This window comes from Balaenoptera acutorostrata, chromosome X (genome assembly GCF_949987535.1).
Source record: "Balaenoptera acutorostrata chromosome X, mBalAcu1.1, whole genome shotgun sequence".
NCBI lineage: Eukaryota > Metazoa > Chordata > Mammalia > Artiodactyla > Balaenopteridae > Balaenoptera > Balaenoptera acutorostrata.
Window position 1 is genome coordinate 48,295,224 of NC_080085.1, and position 21,719 is coordinate 48,316,942.

The 21,719-nt window shown below is 40.7% G+C and overlaps 1 protein-coding gene across 6 annotated transcripts in view; it reads left to right on the plus strand.

Annotated features, from left to right (window-relative positions):
• Window positions 1-3,939: 3,939 nt before the first annotated feature.
• FAM120C (family with sequence similarity 120 member C) overlaps window positions 3,940-21,719 on the plus strand; it is a 176,675-nt gene continuing 158,895 nt past the window's right edge. For 5 of the 6 annotated variants that reach the window (XM_057538056.1, XM_057538052.1, XM_057538054.1 and 2 more), the window contains exon 1: window positions 3,959-4,727. In XM_057538056.1, coding sequence (XP_057394039.1) covers window positions 4,026-4,727 — 702 coding nt within the window. In that variant the 5' untranslated portion in view covers window positions 3,959-4,025. Of the gene's footprint in view, window positions 4,728-12,576; window positions 12,873-21,719 lie in introns of those variants that run through there. The other variant, XM_007191246.2, reaches the window with a different exon arrangement.

Below are 21,719 nucleotides of genomic sequence, written 5' to 3' on the forward strand. Positions count from 1 at the left end.
ACTGCCCCGTAAACACATATGCCATTTTCCCCATACCTACAATTCCACAAATGTCCACACCTAACAATCTATGGACAACTGCAAGTCACATGCAACTACTGCATCCAGAGCAACGGCACGGCATGGACATGCCCCTTCCTCATCTAGTTCAGTGACAATCTAAATGTGGATTGTCTTGATCCTGCCACTTCCTGATAAACTTAACTGCCACCAATAGATCTAACATGCAATAGTAGAGAAATATTTAGATTAACCACTAAGTTCCCTTTTAGGAAAGGAGAGGGGCACACCTTTATCAGCCACCGGTCCAAGTGCGCACCATTTCCACCTGGATAGGAAGGAAGGAAATAAATTACGGGTATAGAAAAACTTATGGGAGTCAGTTTATTGATGCTTCTTTTTGCTTTAGCAGTCTGTACTTGGGTCTGCTCTAGAAGAGCAGTGATTCTCAAATGTTAAGGGTGCATTAGAATCACCTGGAGAACTAGTGCGCCCTGCAAAAACTCTCGACACAAACACTCCATTCAAACACCTGCACTAAGAGACTAGACCAAACTTGGCTTCTAGCCTCCTAAGTCGGAGTCTCTGGGATGACCCAATTTCCATCTGGAAAAGCTCGGGCTGTAAAAAGAATTTATAGCTTGCTCTAGCTGACACCTGACAATAGACCCCTGACCTCCCTTTCTTAGAGCATTTACCAAAAAGGGCTTAAAATTATGAATTCTTCCCCTGTCCCTTTGAGATGTATATGTATCTCCTACAACTCCAGAGTGTGTGTCTCAAGGACCATTCCTTTGAAATGTAGTCATCAGGAAGGCTAGGGCCTCTGTCTCCCAGTAACTGTGGTAGGATATAATCCTAACTTAAATAACTGCCAGCTAGCAGACACAGCTAGCCTAACTGCATTTACACTGGCCAACCCTTTGTAATTTTTCACTTCCCTGACTCTACTTGAGCCTCTCCTCATTCCTCCTCCCTCCTTTTCCCTTTAAAATGCTCAGTCACCTCTGCACAAATGGGAATGGAGCTCTGCTCTTTCCCCTACTGTCAGTAACTGAATAAAATCTGTCCTCACTGCTTTAACTAATGTCAGGCTTTGTTTATCTTTGACACCATTTAAACCACACATTGCTAGCCCCACCCCCAGAGTTTCTGATTCAGGAGATCTGGGGTGAGGCCCCAGAATTTACATTTCTAACAGTTCCTAGGTGCTGATATGCCGGTCCAGGGACCATACTTTGAGAATCACTGCTGGCTCATGGTCCCTGTTCACTAGATAGGATTTTCTAGTGATACAACTTCCTCAAAACCTCATATGACTGCCTGTTAATTTCATTTGAGGGGACTCACAATGCTAATAACAAGTGCCAAGAATCTTGTCAACTTATGCTCTTTGAATCTTCAGATTTGCTAAAGGGAATAATCACCCTGTTGCAGGGTTTTTATTTCTTAGCTCTCTACCTAAAGACTTGGCTCCTTCTCTCTGGCATTATGCTCAAGGTCTCCAGTTCAGAGCGTGGATAGGAAACAGTAGGTTGAGTTCAACGATGTGAAGCCTCTCTTTTCCAATCTGCTCTGGGAATGTTACACTTACCCTTTCTTCCTTGCATTCCAGCTGAATGCATATTCAGAGGAAGAGATCATCACATTTGGGGGAGTTGGAGAACAAGGAACACTGTGGTGGCTTATAAAGATAACCTCGTTCCAGTTCGTTGGAAACTGGATGCCAGTTTCCTAATTAGTGGAACATTTAAAATGAGACAATAAATCAGCAAAGCCCATGAATATCTAACCATTAGCAACTGCTAAAGTCTTGATATAGGCAGAAGGGCTGCTCTGCTTTTGAGTCTCAAGAGCAATAAGCAACTGCTTCGCTGCCAAATAACACAGAATGCCAACTTCCAATTAACGACATGGGAGATCTCCAATCTCTGCCAGTTCCATAGTTTAGGGCCTATAATTTGCCACACCCCATTTCTGGTACCAGTTCTTGAATTAATAATTTTTTGGTCATGAGTAGTTTCTAACCCAACTCTATCTTTAAAATAGTAAGGATATGAGGTTGCCTCAGAGAAACCAAGGGCAAGAATGCCTGAGGAATGATCTAGAACCTGGGTCTTAAACACGATGAAGACTCCCTATCTCCCATCTCTGCTCTGAGAGTCTGCGTTTTTTTCTCTTCCTGCAGACCAGCATCTTTTACTTTTGTCCCTCTGATGGGAAAATTGACTACTGACAGCTTCCAAGTTTTACACGTAGAGAAAAACTGATCTCTCTGGTCCAATTCCAAATTTCTAGGGAATGAGATTCTGATCGACCCACCTTGGATTCGTTATCTACCTTTGACCCAGTCAGCGATGGTTATGGTTAACATGACAGTTTTTGTTATAACTCTGTAAATGGGGAGAGGGTTAATTCCTAGAAAAAGAGGGCTGAGTAAACAATCCAATAGGTGTCCATTATACTAGAAAACCTCTATTCCTTCCATCCACCATCCCTTCAAGCCACTATTCCCTCCTTTCACTGCTTGTTTTCACAGGAGTTATTTATGTGCATTGCTTCAACATCTACTTATTCTTTGCCAATCTGGCTTGTTCTATCTCCACTGGTCTTTTATGATAAATTTCTTTATGGAGCTTGAAGATTTTTCAGCTTTTGTATCCTAATACACTGTTCTCAGATTTCATTCACCTTGACTACTCTTGGGTTCTAAACTTTTGCGTTCTTACTTGGCCTGCCATTATCTCCGACCTTCTATTAAGTTCCAAGCCAGATCTGACTGCTACGCACTGTTACAGAACAGAATAGATCTTGTTTTCTACCCTCCTCCGGTTGAAACAGTGTGCCCTAAACGCCAGTCAGCCAGAAGACTGGTGCTATATCTGAATCAAACAAGGAGAATGCTGAAAATATTGAATAGATTTTCAAAAGATGATTCTGTACGTCTGGAATTGGAGCTCTTACCGCTATTTTTCTAGAGCTCCCCGACAGATCGATTCACAATGTTTGCAAACAAAGGTCCTAACCATAGGACATTGTAGCTCAGTGAGTACCAGAAAGGTACAACTTGTAGTTTAATTTGTGTTGGTGCTTATCTCCCTGACCAAAGAGCTCCTGAGTACAATGGATATTCGATTTCACTTTGTCTCGCATTGCCTTGGGCAAATAAATTATACAATTTTCACCATTCATAAACTGGGGCCAAGAACTCTTCCTCAAAGAATTACAGTAGCTAAAAGTTAAGTGGATTGTTACAGAAATGGTGGTTATTATTTTTACGTTTCATATGTGTCCTTTCTCATTCATTAAAAGCTACGCACATTATTCCCTCCCCTCAAAGGAAAATTCTTCCTCCTGGGGAATTTTAGCATACTTTAGCTGAATTCAATTAATCCACTCTACTTCCTTTCCCATGATGCATCACTCCCCCCCAACTCCTTTTCCTGGGAAAGGCGGTAAATAGCCTGAAGCAACTCGGTGGATGCAAAGAGTTGCAGTGCAAATCCTAAACGCATATCACGCCCCGCCCCTTGAGACCCAGTGAATGCAAGAGCTGACAGGGGTGGTAATCTTGTTCCAACACTGTATCCCGAGGCCGTAGAGGAGACTACAACTCCCAGAATGCCCCGCCCCGCTCCCCCTCCTCCAGCTAGAAAGCGTGTACCATAGAGAAGACGAGGTAACATGGCTCCTGGAGGTAGAAGTAAGAGGCTTCACCCCTTTTGAAGCGGTGAAGAGCGGCCAAAGAGGGATAAGAGAGAAGTGACGAGAGCCCGTCATCGCTTTTATCCTCCCAGCCTCTCCTGAGTCCGGCCGGCCTCACCACTCCTCTCCACCCAAATCCAGTCTGTGGTCTCCTCCCCACCCCTGCCTCATTCCCTCGCTAGCTCACCCCGCCCCTCGGGAATCCTTTGCCCGCCCCCTCGCCCCCCGCGGAGTGCGCACGCGCCCGCCCCCAGCTTCGCGCCCAGATCGCCGCCTAGCCTGCTCGCGCAGCCGCCGTCTCGTCTGCCCACCGACGAAGCATGGGCGTCCAGGGCTTCCAAGAGTTCCTGGAGAAGCGCTGTCCCGGGGCTGTTGTGCCCGTGGACCTCCTCAAACTCGCGCGTACGGTCTCGCGCCAGCAGCAGCAGCAGCAGCAGCAGCAGCATCGCCCGCTGCCGCCTACGGCAGCCCTAGCGCCTGGGGCTCCACGCGCCGCCAGGGGCTCCGTGCCTCTGCAACCGCCGCTCGCGCCCGCTGCCTTGGGTGCCTACTCCGGGGGCGCGGGGCCGACTCGGCACCATCACCCCGCTCACCACTTCCACCATCACGGCCAGGCGCACCCCGGGCTGCACCCGCCGCCGCCGCCGCCGCCCCCTCCGCTGCCCGGGGCCCGGGTGCTGGTGGACGCGGGCTCAGCGCTGCCTCGGCTTTATGGCGGCTACCAGACGGATTGGGTGTGTGGCGGCCAATGGAACGCCATGCTGGGCTACTTGTCAGCGCTATGTCAGGCTTGTGCCTATCCCGGCGGCGACGGCTTGGAGCTGGTGGTCATGTTCCCCGGGGGCCTGGGCAAGGACCGGCTGGCCGAGTGGGGCCGTCGGTGCCAGGCCGAGCGGCAGACAGCGCAACTGATCGTGGGACACGTGGGCAACAAGGGCACCCCTCCTCCACGGGCCTGGTTCCTGCCACCGGCCTGCCTGAGCCACTGCGTGAGGCTAGCGCTCATCCGCTTCCGGGTCAAGGTGAGGGAGGGGCCGGATCTTAAATAATACGCCCCACACCTATTCCCTCCCAACTAAACACCTAACCACCCACCCACTTACCTGTCTCCCATCCACCCACTCAGCGCCCAGTCAGCTAACCCACTTGCCTAACTACCCTCGATCATTTTATCCATCTACCCAGCCCTTCATACCACGCCCTACCGATTCGCTCACCTGCATAACTACATCTCTACCCATGTCATCCCAATAACCCCCTTTATCCAATTGGCCTATCCCTAGGCTTTAGCAGAATTTCTTTTGTAGCCCCATCTTTCTCCTGCTGTCTTCTGCCTCAAGCTGAAATGCCATTTTCCAAATTTTTCCAGTTGACATCTCTCTTCTATGTCTTTTTCCAACCTTGCAGCAAATCAGTTAAACGTGTTAATTGAACACCTTTCTTCTACAGCTTTTCCCCGAATTTTGAACCAGTGCTTCTTTTGCACCCATCTGTTCATTCAGCCTTTTTCATTTCAACATGTTTCTACCTCATCCTTCCTTAGCCTAAACAAACGAACAAACAAACCCACTGGTTCAGTCACTTTTCAACAAGTATTAACCCACTAAGAGTAAGGGGTTTAAAAGACATGTGAGACATGGTTCCTGCCCTTGGAAAACCAAATATATCAAATATATACACAGGAAACATTTATTTAATGGTATAAATGTGTATGTGATTATGATTTATGGTACAGATTGGTACCTGTTTTGTGTGTGGGGGGGAATATCTGTGGGCTAAAATGGTCAGAGGAGACTTCCTTAAAGAAGTTGGACCTCACCTGGGTCTCCAAGGATGAATTGGATTTGAATTGGTTACAGGTTTGGGAAGAGGCTTCTTTAAGCAGGAGAAAGAAAATGAACAGAAGCAAACGGGAATATCAAGCATGTGAGGCCCCATGGGTAGTTCAGTCTAATCTCTGCATGTAGTTGGTCACTGCATATGGGGCCTGGAGAACAGCTTGGCAGCAACCCCAGTTCTTGGCACAACTGCTGTTGCTCTGTTGCTTTTCCATACTCTTGGGTTTCAAGTTCCTACGTGTAGGGAATAGCAAGGCTTGAGAAGTAAAGGAGGTGGGCAGGAAGAAGAAAAAGTAAAGCAGTACAGGGTTGGGTAGGACAAAACCACAAACCCATTCCCCAACCAAGGCTCTTGGGGATGTGTGCATAGTCAGAAGATAGGATATGGAATCGTGGGAATCATAAACTAAAGAAATGGTGCTGGGTGGAGTAATGAGGGAAAAAATCTCAGCTGAGAGACTGAAAGACCTGCATAAAGAAACTCACAGTGGTCATAGAGCTTGTGGCTAGAGTCCAGTCATGCTAGACTCCTTGTGCCCAGCATCTAATCTGTGCCTAGGCTGGGTAATTATAGCTGTTTTTAATAATTTTTAAAAAAAATTCAATCACGAGCTATCTCAAACATACAAAGTAGGAGAAAAAATATGTCAGACACTCATTTGCTTGCCTTCCTGACTGAGCATTTTTCAGTAGATTCTTCTTTTATGGCCATTCTTTCCACTTTGTTTTCACTGCTACCACTCGAGCTTTAAGGACTTTTTACCTCATTGTCATTATTAACTTGGTTGCCGGCAACAGTGACTAACATTGATGGAATGCTTATTATGTGCCAGCTGCTAATCTGTGTGCTTTAACAACAACAACAAAAATTATCTCATTTGATCCTCACGATAACCTGTGAAGCAGTATTACCCGTTTTTTCAAATGAGGAAACTGAGGCACAGGAGGTTTACAAACTTGCCCAAAGTCACCCGGCAATAAATGGCAGAGCTGGGATTCTGGGAGTCATGCCCAGGCAATCTGGCTCCAAAGCTCATGCTCTTAACAACGGTGCTCTAAGATGAATCTTTCTAAAGTGCCAGTGTGATTAAATCATTCCCACACTGGACTAAAATCTTCCTTGGCTCCTGGGTAAAGACAGGTCTGGGCTATTCATTTGTATTATTTATTGAGTGCCTGCTATAGGCTAGGTACTATACTGGTTGCTGAGGATTCAGAGGGAAGTAAGGGGATCCCTGACCTCACGGAGGTCAGAGTTTAGTAAAAGAGACAGACTGAAAACAAGAGTTGCAGATACCGTGAGCTAATTGCTAATGATAAAAAATGTGGTCCCTGTAGGGGGCATTGGTTAATTCTGGGTGAGGACGTGAAAGTTGGGGGAGGTTTCACAGATTGGTACTGAGCCTTGAGGAGGGCTGGGAAGGATGGTTCAGAGGGGACAAGGATGTGGAGATGTAAAATGGCCTACTGTGAGCTCTGAATAGATTTTGATTGGAGGTTGGCAGGAATTGAACACTGAGTATGGGTTTGGGTTTTTCCAGCTTTTTTGTTCATACACCTCATCAGTGAAAATTTTTGAGAAGCAACCCTAATATGGCCTACTAAGATTCTTCATTACACATAGTCTCATTTTTAAAATCCCAGCAGTTCATAAAAAAATAAGATGGATTGATAGGCGATAAAGCAAATGTAGTAAAAATGGTAGAATCTCAGTCGTGACTTTTCTAATGTTCACTGTAAAATTATTTCAACTTTGCTATATGTTTAAAGTTTTTCTTAATAAAATGTTGGGGGGAAAATTTCCCAGCAGCCCTCTTCAGTCATGAGTACCACCGTTTGTGAAATACATGTCTTGTTCCCCATGCTAGATTATAAACAAACTCTTTAATCTTCTCATAGTCTCCATAATAACTTGTATATTTTAGGTGCAGGATACATTTTTTTTCCCTGAATGAAAAGCTTAGTGATCTTAGAATGCATTGTAGGAGTGACTTTTTAAAAGTGTGTAGTGTGGCTCTTAACATAGTGGATTTAAGACTGGCTCCAAAAGTGCATATGTAAAGTATCTGTAGATGTTATCAGTGAGTGAAGTTTTCTCTCCCGGTTCTGGTCAGTGATTGTTGTTGTTGTTGTTGCTGTTGGAGTGATGGAGAACTTCCTGGTTTGTAACACAGACTTGAAAGGTATTGGTTAATAACTCATTGTGGTTTGCCTTTTCAGGAGTGTTCCACTGTCTTGAAGATAGCAGGTTTTCACTTGAATGATCTGCATGCCTACCATATCTTTTGATTGAAATGCTAGTGCTTTAGAGCAAAACCCACTAGTGTTTTTCTCCTCCCCTTGGTTCTGTTCTTGAGACTAGGTCACAGGATGGGCCTTTATTCCCAATCTCATTTTCATTTGTGATAGAGAAATAGAGATGGAGGGATTACATAAAAAGATAAATTGCTGGGTTGTCTCTTTAGCTTTAGACAATTTAGGACTTCCCATGAAAATATTCAGGGTATATAACTGGGATGAATTTTGTCATTTGGTTTGTTTCATTTGTACATTCTGCAAACCTTTGTAAGTTATCATTGCCAGTAGCAGAAAAATTAAGTAAAACCACAAATTGCTACCTGATCTCTTCCTAAGGGTCTCAGAGCAACCCTAAAGCAGTTTTAGAATGTGGTTTGAAAGATGATGTGGGGTGGTTAATGGGATGAATACTTTGTTTTAATGGTTAAATATATATATTAGAAAAAAAGATAATCAACGCATGAAACCCGCAGTTTCACAGCTATAACTCTTTAGAACTCTTTAGGCCAATTAAAGAGAAGTAAGTTGATTTAAAGAAAAGTATTAAGGTTCAGTACTTGGATGTGGCAGAAATCATGTTGATGGTAAATGAATAAGCAAAGTTTGAGAAGGCTGACCAACAGCTGATGCCATTTTGTGCTTTCGTTCTCTAGAATACACTATAGCAGTGGCTGCTGTGCCTCCTGATTATTTACTTATCCTCAATCATTGACACATCCTGAAACGTTAGTGACTCTACTAGATGCTCTAGTGGTAGGAAAAATTATCATAATAGTAATTAGGTCTTCTTCTTGAGCACCAAGTTGTATATAAAGTGCTTTTTAAATAGCTTGTTTAATCCTCATAAGCTTGCAAGAATGTGTGATATTCTTCCCATTTAACAGTTGAATAACAGGTGCAAAGAAGTGAAATGATTTTTCTTTGGTCTGGACACTAGTAAATGGTGGGTAAAAATCTGTTCTGGATCTGTATTGCTCAAAGTCTCTTTCCACAGTTTCACCACACAGTTTCCTTTCTGTACATTCTTGTGTAAGATTGTACACTTTTACTGGCCAGATAATATGCATAGATGCATGAAGAAAAATGATAATAAGTAGATTTATTGAGCACTTAGTTTGTGCCAGCATTGCTAAATGTACAATACTGCCAGTACAAGGCAAATGTGTAAGCTCAGTGCCAAGTGAGTGAGTCATATAGTGATATTATAGGAATTCAAAAGTAGCAGTCTCTTTCTTCTCTGCATTTTAAGTCTCTCCCTCTCTGGTTTCTTTCACTTATAAGTACGTAAGCGTATACAAATAACCTTTAAAAACAAAAACTTCCCGTTTACTTTGTAATTTCCTTAAGCCATTATCCTTATCCCTGTTCTTCCCTTTTAACCATTATTCTTGAAAAAAGAAGACTGTATTAATTCCTATTCCCTAGCCTATTGCCACTTGATATGTGATGTCACCATTCTGAAGGCACCAAAACCATTTCCATTCTTACGCTTTATTGGTCCTCTATGAGATAATTGACATGAGCCATCCTTTCCTTGAATTTCCTTTCTTGGATTCCATAATGCAGCTCACTTCTGATTCTCCTTATAAGTCTCTAGTTCTTTCTCCTCCTCTTACTGCTTCCTTAAGCATTGGTGTTCTCAAGACTTCTGTCCTAGTTATATTCTTCTACATTCATTTCCTGAGCAATCTCATCCATTATTATGGCTTTAAATATTAACTGTATTCTGATTATTCCTATAGCTCTTTCTCTACCCCTAACCTCTCTCAAGGGCTTTTGACACATCTTTTCAGCTTTCTACTACTTGATGTCTTATACGTCACTCATACTAAAAAATATCCAGGATGGAATTCATTATTTTCCCCCAAAACTTGTTCTATTTTTGGTGTTCTCTTTTTCTATGGATGTCATCTTTCATCCATTTCAAGCCAGAAACCATGGAATTCTTCTCAATTTTTCACTCTCCTGTCACTTCCCATATCCACTCGGTCACTAGGTCCTGTCACCTCTACCTCGGAAATGTCTACTGAGTCCAGCTACTTCCACCCCCATTGCTCTAGTTTAGGCTGCCATCATTTCTTATCTGAGCCATGAAAATTGCCTCAACTTGTTCCTTTACCACTCTCTGGACCATAGTCCATCTTCTACATTGCTGTCAGAGATACTTTGAAAACCAAAGTTGACTTTTGTCTGTGCCTGAAGATACCCACTGGCTACTTTTTGCCTACCCTACTAAGCCCAGACTTGTCAGCATGGCAGACAATGCCATTCACAGTCTGATCCCAAACTCTCTCCAAGCCTTACTTGGTGCTTACCTTTGCCCACACCTGTTCCAACCATTGGAATGTCCCAACCATTTTGAACTTTTCTGGCTTCCTAGACATACCATGTCCTCTCACATAGTGCTTTTCTTATTTTACTCTCACCATTGTGTAGCCAATTCCTACTTATTCTTGCTCAAAAGTTATCACTATGAAATCTTTCCCAGCCAAGGTAAATGATGCCTTCCCTTGTGCTACCAGAGTGTTCTTTTTATTTTTACCTCTCTCATATTTTTTTCTCTCATAGTATTTTCATATCGCATTATAATTCTCTTTTTTCCCCCATGCTATGTATTACATCCCCAGAACTTACTTATCTTATGACTGGAAGTTTGTATGTAATTATCTTTTAATTGAGTTCCGAGAGGGCAGAGATTTTGCTCTAGGGCTTGACACATTATATACAATAATGGTTGTTAAAAGAGAAAAGCAGATAAGGAAGAATTTAGAACCAGTGTTTTATAATGTTATAGTTTCATTCCATGTAAATTAACTTGATTCCAAATGGAATTGCCAAACTCTGTTAAGTAAAAGTAAGTTTTGTAGCTGCTTAGCAATGCATTTATGGAATAAATTCCCCCTTGGTGGTAGTAATAATAGCTACCACATGGGCTCGGTACCTCACATAGATTCATTATGTCATTTAATCATCACAACCACCCTTCAGGATATGTATTAATCTACGTTTTTTATAGCTAAAATAAAAACAGGCTCAGCATAGTCACTGGCCCAAGGTTGCACTGCTGGAATGTGGTTGAGCCAAGATATGAACCTAAATATATTTGACATCAAAATCCTTCATCTTTAACATCTCTCCAAACAGTATAGTTGCATTTTAATAACCTTTTCCAGAACACTTTTCTTATATTTAGTTTGTGTAGCATAATGGCTAAGAACAGACCTTGGAGCCAGACTGCCTGGGTTTAAATCCTTGTTCTTTTACTTACTAGTTATATAAATGTGGGCAAGTTAACCTCTCTCTGCCTCAGTTTTCTCATGTGGAGGAGGAGGATAGTAATAATAGCTACATCACAGACTTTATTGTGAGTATTAAATGATTTAATATAAGTACAGTGCTTAGAACATTATATACCACATAGTAAATGCCATATAAATGCCAGCTACAGTTACTTTGACCAAAATATCTTGTGTGCCAAGTAGATTGGACATGGACATTTCACTCTCATGCCTTAAGCTTGGCATGGCATGTAGGGTACTTCTTGATCTGCCTACCATTCTCTTATCAGGACAATGAATGCTTTTCAGCATTTTTTGAACACCTACTCTTGCCAGACCCTGTGCTAAGTACTATGAACAATGGAATTCATTCATTAAACAAATGTTTAATGGGCTCCTACTGTGCACTAGGCACAGTTCAATATTGGGAAGATAAAGCAGTGACCAAAACAGACAGGTTTCTGACCTCATGAAGTTTATATTCTAGTGGGAAAGACAGACAATAAACAAGATAAAAAGACAAAATATATAGTATTTTAGGTAGTGTAGTAAGTGCTGTACAGAAGAATGAAGTAGGAAAGTGAGATAAGGGAGTGTTGTGGTCAGGTGGGTACTCTAACCCTCCAGCAGCTCATAGTCTAGTAGGGGAGACAAGTAAGAAAATACTAACAATAATAGCCCGGAGTATCTTTTCTCTGGCTCTTGTCATAGGCCCAAGGACATAGTGGAAGTAGCAGAACCACAGTTTGCATTTCAGACACCAAAACCTTTGCCCTTTCATCTATACCACAAAGAAAATCCCAAAGGTTATGGCAGGGATGGCAAACTGGCAGCCCATAGCACCACACATTTTTTTAAAAGAACTTCATTGATTTTCATTGATCAATAGTGTTCATCAGAATCTAAAGTCAAATAGTGGGTTTGGGTTGAATATTAAGGCATCATCTAGTTGAATGATTTTTCATTTCCTTCTATCATTTAACTTGCATTTTACAAACGCATTTCTTTTTTAACAAATATGAATTTGTTGCCAACATTTTAAAAATTGTGAAACGTTACCAAGAATTCTGACTTTCCAACCACTCTTGAAATATCAGATCCTCTCGCAACACTGGTTGTCCCCTTTTGCCGTGCTGCGTGGTCTTCATTTATTGGAGTCTCTACCGATCCATGGTGTCTCCCTGACACAGTGACCAAGTGCCACTTGCCTTTCATGATAACCATCTTCTTCATACATGGCTCCAAGTGATTCCCGCCTCCTGGTATTCACACTCTTGTTTAATCTACCCTCACCCCCTGTGTGTGGGCTGGACTTAGTGACTTGTTTTTAATGAACAGACTACAGCAAAAGTGATGAGATGTCACTTCCAAGATTAGGTTATAAGAAACTGCGACTTCCATCTTGTTTGTTCTCTCTCTCTCTCTCTGGCATTTCTTGCTTGATCACTCTGATGAAGCAAGCTGCCGTGTTGTGGGCTGCCCTCTGGAGAGGCCCACGTGACAAGTAACTGAGGGAAGCCTCTGACCAACAACCGGTGAGGAGCTGAGGCCCTCAGTCCAACAGCCCACAGGAACTGAATCCTGCCAACAGCCACGTGAGTGAGCTTGGAAGTGGATCCTTCCCCAGCCAAGCCTTGAGATGACTGCAGCCCCAGCTGACACCTTGATTGCAGCCTGTGAGAGACCCTGAGCCAAAGAACCCCGTTAAGCCACGCTCACAGATACTATGAGAAAATAAATGCTTTTTAAGCCACTAAGTTTTGGGGGTAATTTGTTATACAGAAATAGATAACTAAGACACCATTGATTGTTGTGCTTGTACTTTTTTATAGTAGTTTTGAAGAATATGAAATATTTCTTGTGCCCATATCTGTGAAAAGTGAAAAATAGAAGAATTATCTATACAGGAAGGTCATATATTTAAAGGAAAATCAAAGGGAGCCTATTTCCTAGTGGAAGTGATGAGTATTCCTCTATATCTAAATAAAATGTGTTTGTTGAAAGACTACAATTTAAGATACCATTTAAAAATAAACCATTGTAAGAAATATGACCAGTATACAAGAATGATGAGTGCTGAAACAAAAAGAACTTGAAAAAGGGCTTGGAATTTCAATAGGTTGTTTTTGAATACAGACAGAATTAAGTAATACTGCCATGAAATGCAATTATATATTACATGAAAAAATTACCAGGGCTTGAAAGCCTTTTGTAGGTAGTCGTTTAAGAAAAGAGTGTTGAGTACAGCAGAATTTACATTATAAACAAGCATTTGCAAAGGTAGTAGATACTGTTGCTCAGGATGTTAAAAATTGGTGGCTGAACATTTTTGTGACATTGTGTCAAGAAGTTAAATTGTAAAGTTTTAGATTACAACTGGTTACAGCAGATATAAACACTATGCATTTAAAGGTACACTTAGCTATGTGTCTAGCCAGTAGTTCTCAAAGTATGGTCCCTAATCAACAGCACTGTACCACCTGGAAACTTGTTATACATGCAGATTCTCAGGCCTTACCCCAGACCTACTGGAGATGAGGCTTGTTAATTTGTTTTAATAAGCCCTCCAGCTGATTCTGATACACCCTAAAGTTTAAGAACCTCCACACCTAGAATTTTGATGCAGTCTAACTCTTTTGGACTTGCCTCTGACGGGTACATCTAGAAATACTTGGATTTTGTATGTTGAGAAAAGTCTTGAAATTTTTAGTATGGATTGGTCAAAATTAGTGAATATGACTACAGATGGTGCTTCTGCAATAGTGTTACTGTTGGACTTAGGAAACTTCAGTTTTTTTCAGAAGCACTTTACAAAGACTTAAAGCTGTTCATTGTATCACTCCTTAGGATTCCACTTTTTGTGCAAAAATGTTCAAAATGAATCATGTCAAGAACTGGTAATTAACATTGTGGTTTGCACCAAACATAGTTGAATACTTTGCTTGGTGAATTATTAGATTCATGTCATGGAAATCTTCCCTATTATGGAGATTAATTGACCTAGTTGAGGTATGGTATTGAAGATACTGGAAAAAATTACTTATTTGGTATCCAAAAGGCATTCAGCACACCATCAAAGACTGAAATAATATATTTGACCTGTTTGGTTGACATTACAATTCACTTTGAATAAAAACAAGGTTGTTCAGAAATACCTTCCAAATGTGTGGTTGTATTTGCTCATTCCTAGCAAAATTATGCCTGTGGGAAACTAATTTGGCAGGAGATAGACTGGCTGACTTTGCTGAAATTGTTTTCCAAGAAATGAATGTGATGGCCTGAATTACATTCCCCCAATTGTGGAGTTGTCTATTGAATTCCAGAAAAGGTTTTCTGACATTATATTCTATGAAAATGAATTAATGTAATAGTTCAGTTAACCTTTCTCAATTGATATTCATGGTGTGAAAGAATAGCTACAGTGGAGATACTGAATTGCTGTGCTATGGTACTGAAAGTGAAGCATGATGTCACTGAAATACCAGAATTCTACAAATATCTCAGGAGTAGTAACCCTAAATATAAAAAACACTGTGCAAGACATCTATGTGTGTTTGGAAATTCCTACATTTCTAAGCAGCTGTTTTCCATTATGAAATAGGATAAAAATCATTCCCAGTAAAAGGATTCAAGGCTAAATTCTTTAGTGCACATTGTAACACAAAAATATAAGACCTAACATTGACCTCTTGGTACATAAGAAAAGCATCAGACCTCCTGTTCCAAGTCAAAGGAGAATAAATCAGACGCAAAAATGTAATGATTAAATTTTTCTATTTTGAACTTTTGTTTTTAATTTTGAATTTAAAATGTTAACTCCAATATTTTGCATGTTTATATTGTTAACACCCACAGCATAGTTTAGGAAAAAAAATTTTCTAGCAGTTGATTTTCTTAACCACTTTCATTCATTTATGTTAGCTGCAGCCCCTGGTTCAAGGACTCTTAGAAATTTCTCACCATCACTGTCCTCTCTGCAATTCCTGTCTTCCTTTCCAAGGTAACCCAAAAGCTACCTTGGACTTTTGTTCTCCTCTTATTCCTAAGAATACCTTTCATCAGGCCTTCTGATTTTTCAATACTGCAAGATTTTGCTTTGGGCAGAGCAAGTGCCTATTCTGGAATCTACTTGTTTCAAATGATTTCTGAGGACCTGCAGAGAGTAATATGTACTATAGGCTTCATCTCTGCAGAATAAACAGGCTATGCTTTATTTCATAATGACTTTTTCAGAACCTGTATGCTAGGTATTTTATATAAATAATTTCAAAGTCTTACAATTAGGTAGGAATATAGCAAAATCTCCATTTTATAGATGAGGAAGTTAAGTGACTTGCCCATGATATGCCCTACCACTTCAATTTGAGCATAGGTCCACTGGATGCTGAAGTTCCTGCTGTATCTGCTGATTACAAAAGTTATGCTCAGAGTCTCCAGCCCCTAAATGAGCCACAACAGATTAAATAAATCTAAGTCTTCTTACATGTGACAAGCAGTTTCACCTACAGAAATGGGCTGGCTCTTGGCAGCCTGAGAGCAGTTTAAGGGTACTGAAATTGAGTATTCACAAAATTATCACCTTTAATAGCCTTTACTGAACACTGGATCAGTATTCTACCACCTCTAGCTTGACTGCAGTATTTAATGGCAAAGACTCTACCGTGCGTGTGTATATAGATAACTGAAACTCCTACAGCTGAGAGGGAAGGCCACTTTGTCAATGTTGCCCTGAATTGACTGTGGTTTACGATTGCTGCTATTCTTATGTTTTATTTATTTATTTTTTAAAATATTTATTTACTTATTTTTGGCTGCATCGGGTCTTGGTTGCGGCACGCGGGATCTTTTGTTGTGGCATGCAGTCTCTGTTGCGGTATGCAGGCTTCTCTCTAGATGTGGCTTGCAGGCACCAGAGCACATGGGCTCTGTAGTTGTGATACACGGGCTCTCTAGTTTGGCATGTGGGATCTTAGTTCCCCGATCAGGGATGGAACCCACGTCCCCAGCATTGGAAGGTGGATTCTTACCCACTGGACCACCAGGGAAGTCCCTATTCTTACTTTTTAATTTGACATTATTCCTAGCTTTGTGGTTATCAGTTTAATTTCTTTTTTTTTTCAGTTTAATTTCTTAATGGTTGTTGAACTCCACAGAGTGTTGATGCAAATTTGCATCAACAGTAGTTTTGGTCTGTAATTTTAAGGTAATTAGACTTCAAGGCACATAGGCCTTGCAGTTGAAATATAAACCATCCATATTTCTATTGCTAAAGCAGACTTACACCTCCTCCCCTTGACTTTTCTTATAAAGTGATGCTTCCTTGTCATCTCTGATTTCTTTTTCTTTGGAATTGAGAACAGGTGGAGAAAGTGGACCACAGAGCCCTGCCTGAGTCAGACACCAGTTTGATGTATTTAACATGGTAGATGGGAGCAAGTCTAGCATCCCAACGGCATTTGGGATGACCTGGAGGAAGTTGTATTGCAGAGGTCAGAAAGCGGTATTGCCTCTGGATTAAGCTCTCTATGGTCAGGCAGGATTCTAGAGACCCAGATGGGTATAATACCATCACTGCAACTAACAGGCTTACAATCTAGATATTCTTTATGGCCCTGTGCCTATCGTGAAATATTAATCACTAGAATGTCAGCTCCATGAGGACAGGAATTTGGGGCTCTTGTTCACTATTGTATCTTCACACCTAGATCAGTGCCTGGCATGTATCAGTGCCTGACTCATTAAATATTGGTTGAAAGTCTAAATGGCTCATTGATTCCCTATGTTCTATGCACTGTAGGTATAGCAGTAAACAAAACAGACCAAGAAATCCTGGCCTTCCTGGAGCTTACATTCTAGTGATAAATACTTATAGTTGTTTTTAATAGAAAATGTTCTTTAATAAAATATTTTCTGAAAGACCCAAAATATAAAATAGATAAAATGGAGAATATGAGCTCAGATTGAAGAGAAAATAGGAGTACCTGTCCTGTCTGGTTATTTGGTCCAATTCTCCATAATCCTGGTTTGGGAAGCACAATTTGAAAGCCACTGCTGTAGACTACTACATGTGATTGGAAATGAGACATTTCATAAACTTTTCTCAGGGAGCTGTTTTCCCTTGAGTTTTATAAATAGGTGTTGCTTCTTCTAGAAAGCATTACCTCACTGACTGGTTAGATGCCTTTCCTCTGTGTTCCCATGGTACACACAGGTGTTTATAGCTTCTCACGTTTAAGTGGGCTACTCTGTGCTGTCTGCATCCTGGCATTTAGTAGTCCCTCAATTCGTATTTGTTGGACTGAACAGTAAGCCAGCAATTAAAAGCTATAGGTAGTTGTTCAGAATCTCAACTCCTACTTTCTTTAAAGCTCAAATGTGCTCCTTTTCTGATTTGTTGTTTGCATATGTTGTTGTTTAATCTCACCTAAATAATTTTAGTCTCCTGGAAAATTGCAAGGTTAACAACTGAACTGGACCAATTAGGGCCAGGAACTCATTCTACTTCAGAGGGTAGCAGTCATCATAGATGTGGAAATGGAGCCAGGGTGCTCAGCTATTCCGAGGGGCATTGTGGCTGGAAGGCTTTTTCCTTGCCTTGGTCAGGATTTAATTGCCATCAGTCATTCTAGGTTGTATTTTGCTAGGAATAAATTGTCATGCTGTGTGATCTGACTAGAGAGCAGTGTTTCTTTTTTTTTTTTAATTAATTAATTTATTTATTTATTTTTGGCTGTGCTGGGTCTTCGTTTCTGTGCGAGGGCTTTCTCCAGTTGCGGCAAGCGGGGGCGACTCTTCATCGCGGTGCGCGGGCCTCTCACTGTCGCGGCCTCTCCCGTTGCGGAGCACAGGCTCCAGACGCGCAGGCTCAGTAGTTGTGGCTCATGGGCCTAGCCGCTCCGCGGCATGTGGGATCTTCCCGGACTGGGGCACGAACCCGTGTCCCCTGCATTGGCAGGCGGATTCTTAACCACTGCGCCACCAGGGAAGCCCGAGAGCAGTATTTCTTAAACTTGCCTCCCATCATGACAATCACCTGGGGTTCTTGGAAGCAACCTAAGTATCTCTTGTTGGATGAGTGGGTAAAGAAAATGTGGTATATTCATACAATGGAATATCAAGGAAATCCTGCCATTTGGGACAACATGGATGAACCTGGAGAACTTTATGCTGAGTGAAACAAGCCAGACTCCAAAGGACAAACACTTCATGATACTCTTACGTGAGGAATCTAAAATTGTCAAACTCTTAGAAGCAGAGAGTAGAATGGTGCTTGCCAGGAGCTGGTGGGAGGGGGGAATGGGGAGGTTTTAGTCAAAGAGTATAAAATTTTGGTTATACAAGATAAGTCCTAGAGATCTACTGCACAGCATAGTGCCTATATTGTATTGTATACTGAAAAATTTGCTAAGATAGTAGATCTTGTGTTCTTACTTATCACAAGAAATGATAATAGAGGAAGGAGGAAACTTTTGGAGGTAATAGATATGTTTCTGGTATAGACTGTGGTAATGATATTTATCTCTAAACTCATCAAATTGTATACATTAATTATGTGCAGCTTTGTGTATGTCAATAAACCTCAATAAATTGTTTTAAAAAAACACATTCCCAGCCTAGCCTTAGACATGCAAATCAGACTCTTCAGGGGAGAGGCCTGGAATAGCAGTTACCTCCAGGGAATGGGGATAAGACAGCTATAACTTCTCACTGTACACCCTTCTGTATTGTTTAATTTTTTTTAACCTGGAATATGTTCTGCTTTTATTCACTAGTAATTCCTCTTTTAAATAAGTATTGCAATTCATGGTACAAAAATTCAAAATATACAAAAAGATATATGGCCAAAAAAAAAAAAACCTCTCTTGCACTCTTGACCCTAGCCACCAGTTTCTCCTCCTCAGAGATGATCAGTATTATCAGTTTGTTGTGTATTCTTCCAGAGAGACTATGCATATAAAGCAAATATATATAACTATACATATAAATACATTGTATATATACATACATATTATATACACACAAATATACAAATGATAGTATACTATTTATATAATATTCTATACTTGGCTATTATCATTTAATATATCATGCTGATTTTTCCATATGAGTATGCAGAGGTTTGTCCTTATTTTTCACAGTTCCATCCTATTCTATTGCATGCATATGTTATAATTTATATAATTAGTCCTTTAATTAGATTATTTCCAGTTTTCAGCTAGAACAAATAATGCTGCAGTGACTACTTTGTACAATTGCAATGCCACTGCTTATATTTCAGCACTGGCTTTGTTGTTCCAAGTGCTTTAAATATCTAAAATAAATCCCTAGAAGCAAAATTGCTGAGTCAAAAAGTATGTGCATTTGAACTTTAAAAGATCTCGCCAAAATATTCTCCCTAGAGATTATACCATTTATACCCCTGCCTTCAATATTTGCAAGCGTGTGTTTCCCTCACCAATACAGCAATTGCTAATCCTATAGGCAAAATACCATGTTTCTGTATTGTTTTAATTTTGTTTTTTCTTATCACAAGTGAATTTGATTATCTTTTTATATGCTTAAGATCTATATTTGTTTGTTTTTTTAAACATCTTTATTGGAGTATAATTGCTTTGCAATGGTGTGTTAGTTTCTGCTTTATAACAACCTGAATCAGTCATACATATACATATGTTCCCACACATCCTCCCTCCTGCATCTCCCCCCCCCCCACCCTCCCCATCCCACCCGCCAAGGCGGTCACAAAGCACAGAGCTGATCTCCCTGCGCTATGCGGTTGCTTCCCACTAGCTATCTCTTTTACGTTTGGTAGAGTATATATGTCCATGCCACTCTCTCACTTTGTCACAGATTACCCTTCCCCCTCCCCATATCCTCAAGTCCATTCTCTAGTAGGTCTGTGTCATTATTCCCGTCCTGCCACTAGGTTCTTCATGGCCTTTTTTTTTTTTATCCCTTAGATCCCATATATATGTGTTAGCATACTGTATTTGTTTTTATCTTTCTGACTTACTTCACTCTGTATGACAGACTCTAACTCCATCCACCTCACTACAAATAACTCCATTTCGTTTCTGTTTATGGCTGAGTAATATTCCATTGTATATATGTGCCACATCTTCTTTTTCCATTCATCCGATGATGGACATTTAGGTTGCTTCCATGTCCTGGCTATTGTAAATAGAGCGGCAATTAACATTTTGGTACATGACTCTTTTTTTTTTTTTTTTTTTTTGCAGGTAGTTCTTTATTTTTTTTTTTTTTATTTTTTTTTTGGTAGTTCTTTATTTTATTTTACTTTACTTACTCTATTTGATTTGATTTTATTATTTAGATTTTTTTTAAACATCTTTATTGAAGTATAATTGCCTTACAGTAGTGTGTTACCTTCTGCTTTATAACAAAGTGAATCAGTTATACATATACAATATGTTCCCATTTCTCTGCCCTCTTGCATCTCCCTCCCTCCCACCCTCCCCATCCCACCCCTCTAGGTGGTCACAAAGCACCGAGCTGATCTCCCTGTGCTATGCGGCTGCTTCCCACTAGTTATCTATTTTACATTTGGTAGTGTATATATGTCCATGACACTCTCTTACCCTGTCACATCTCACCCCGCCCCCTCCCCATATCCTCAAGTCCATTCTCTAGTAGGTCTGTGTCTTTATTCCCGTCTTGCCACTAGGTTCTTCATGGCCTTTTTTTTTTTCCCTTAGATTCCATATATATGTGTTAGCATACTGTATTTGTTTTTCTCTTTCTGACTTACTTCACTCTGTATGACAGACTCTAACTCCATCCACCTCATTACAAATACCTCCATTTCATTTCTTTTTATGGCTGAGGAATATTTCATTGTATATGTGTGCCACATCTTCTTTATCCATTCATCTGTCGATGGACATTTAGGTTGCTTCCATGTCCTGGCTATTGTAAATAGAGCTGCAATGAACATTTTGGTACATGACTCTTTTTGACCTATGGTTTTCTCAGGGTATATGCCCAGTAGTGGGATTGCTGGGTCGTATGGTAGTTCTATTTGTAGTTTTTTAAGGAACCTCCATACTGTTCTCCATAGTGGCTGTATCAATTTACATTCCCACCAACAGTGCAAGAGTGTTCCCTTTCCTCCACACCCTCTCCAGCATTTATTGTTTCTAGATTTTTTGATGATGGCCATTCTGACCGGTGTGAGATGATATCTCATTGTAGTTTTGATTTGCATTTCTCTAATGATTAATGATGTTGAGCATTCTTTCATGTGTCTGTAGGCCATCTGTATATCTTCTTTAGAGAAATGTCTATTTAGATCTTCTGCACATTTTTGGATTGGGTTGTTCGTTTTTTTGTTATTGAGCTGCATGAGGTGCTTGTAAATCTTGGAGATTAATCCTTTGTCCGTTGCTTCATTTGCAAATATTTTCTCCCATTCTGAGGGTTGTCTTTTGGTCTTGTTTATGGTTTCCTTTGGTGTGCAAAAGCTTTTAAGTTTCATTAGGTCCCATTTGTTTATTTGTGTTCTTATTTCCATTTCTCTGGGAGCTGGGTCAAAAAGAATCTTGCTGTGATGTATGTCATAGAGTGTTCTGCCTATGTTTTC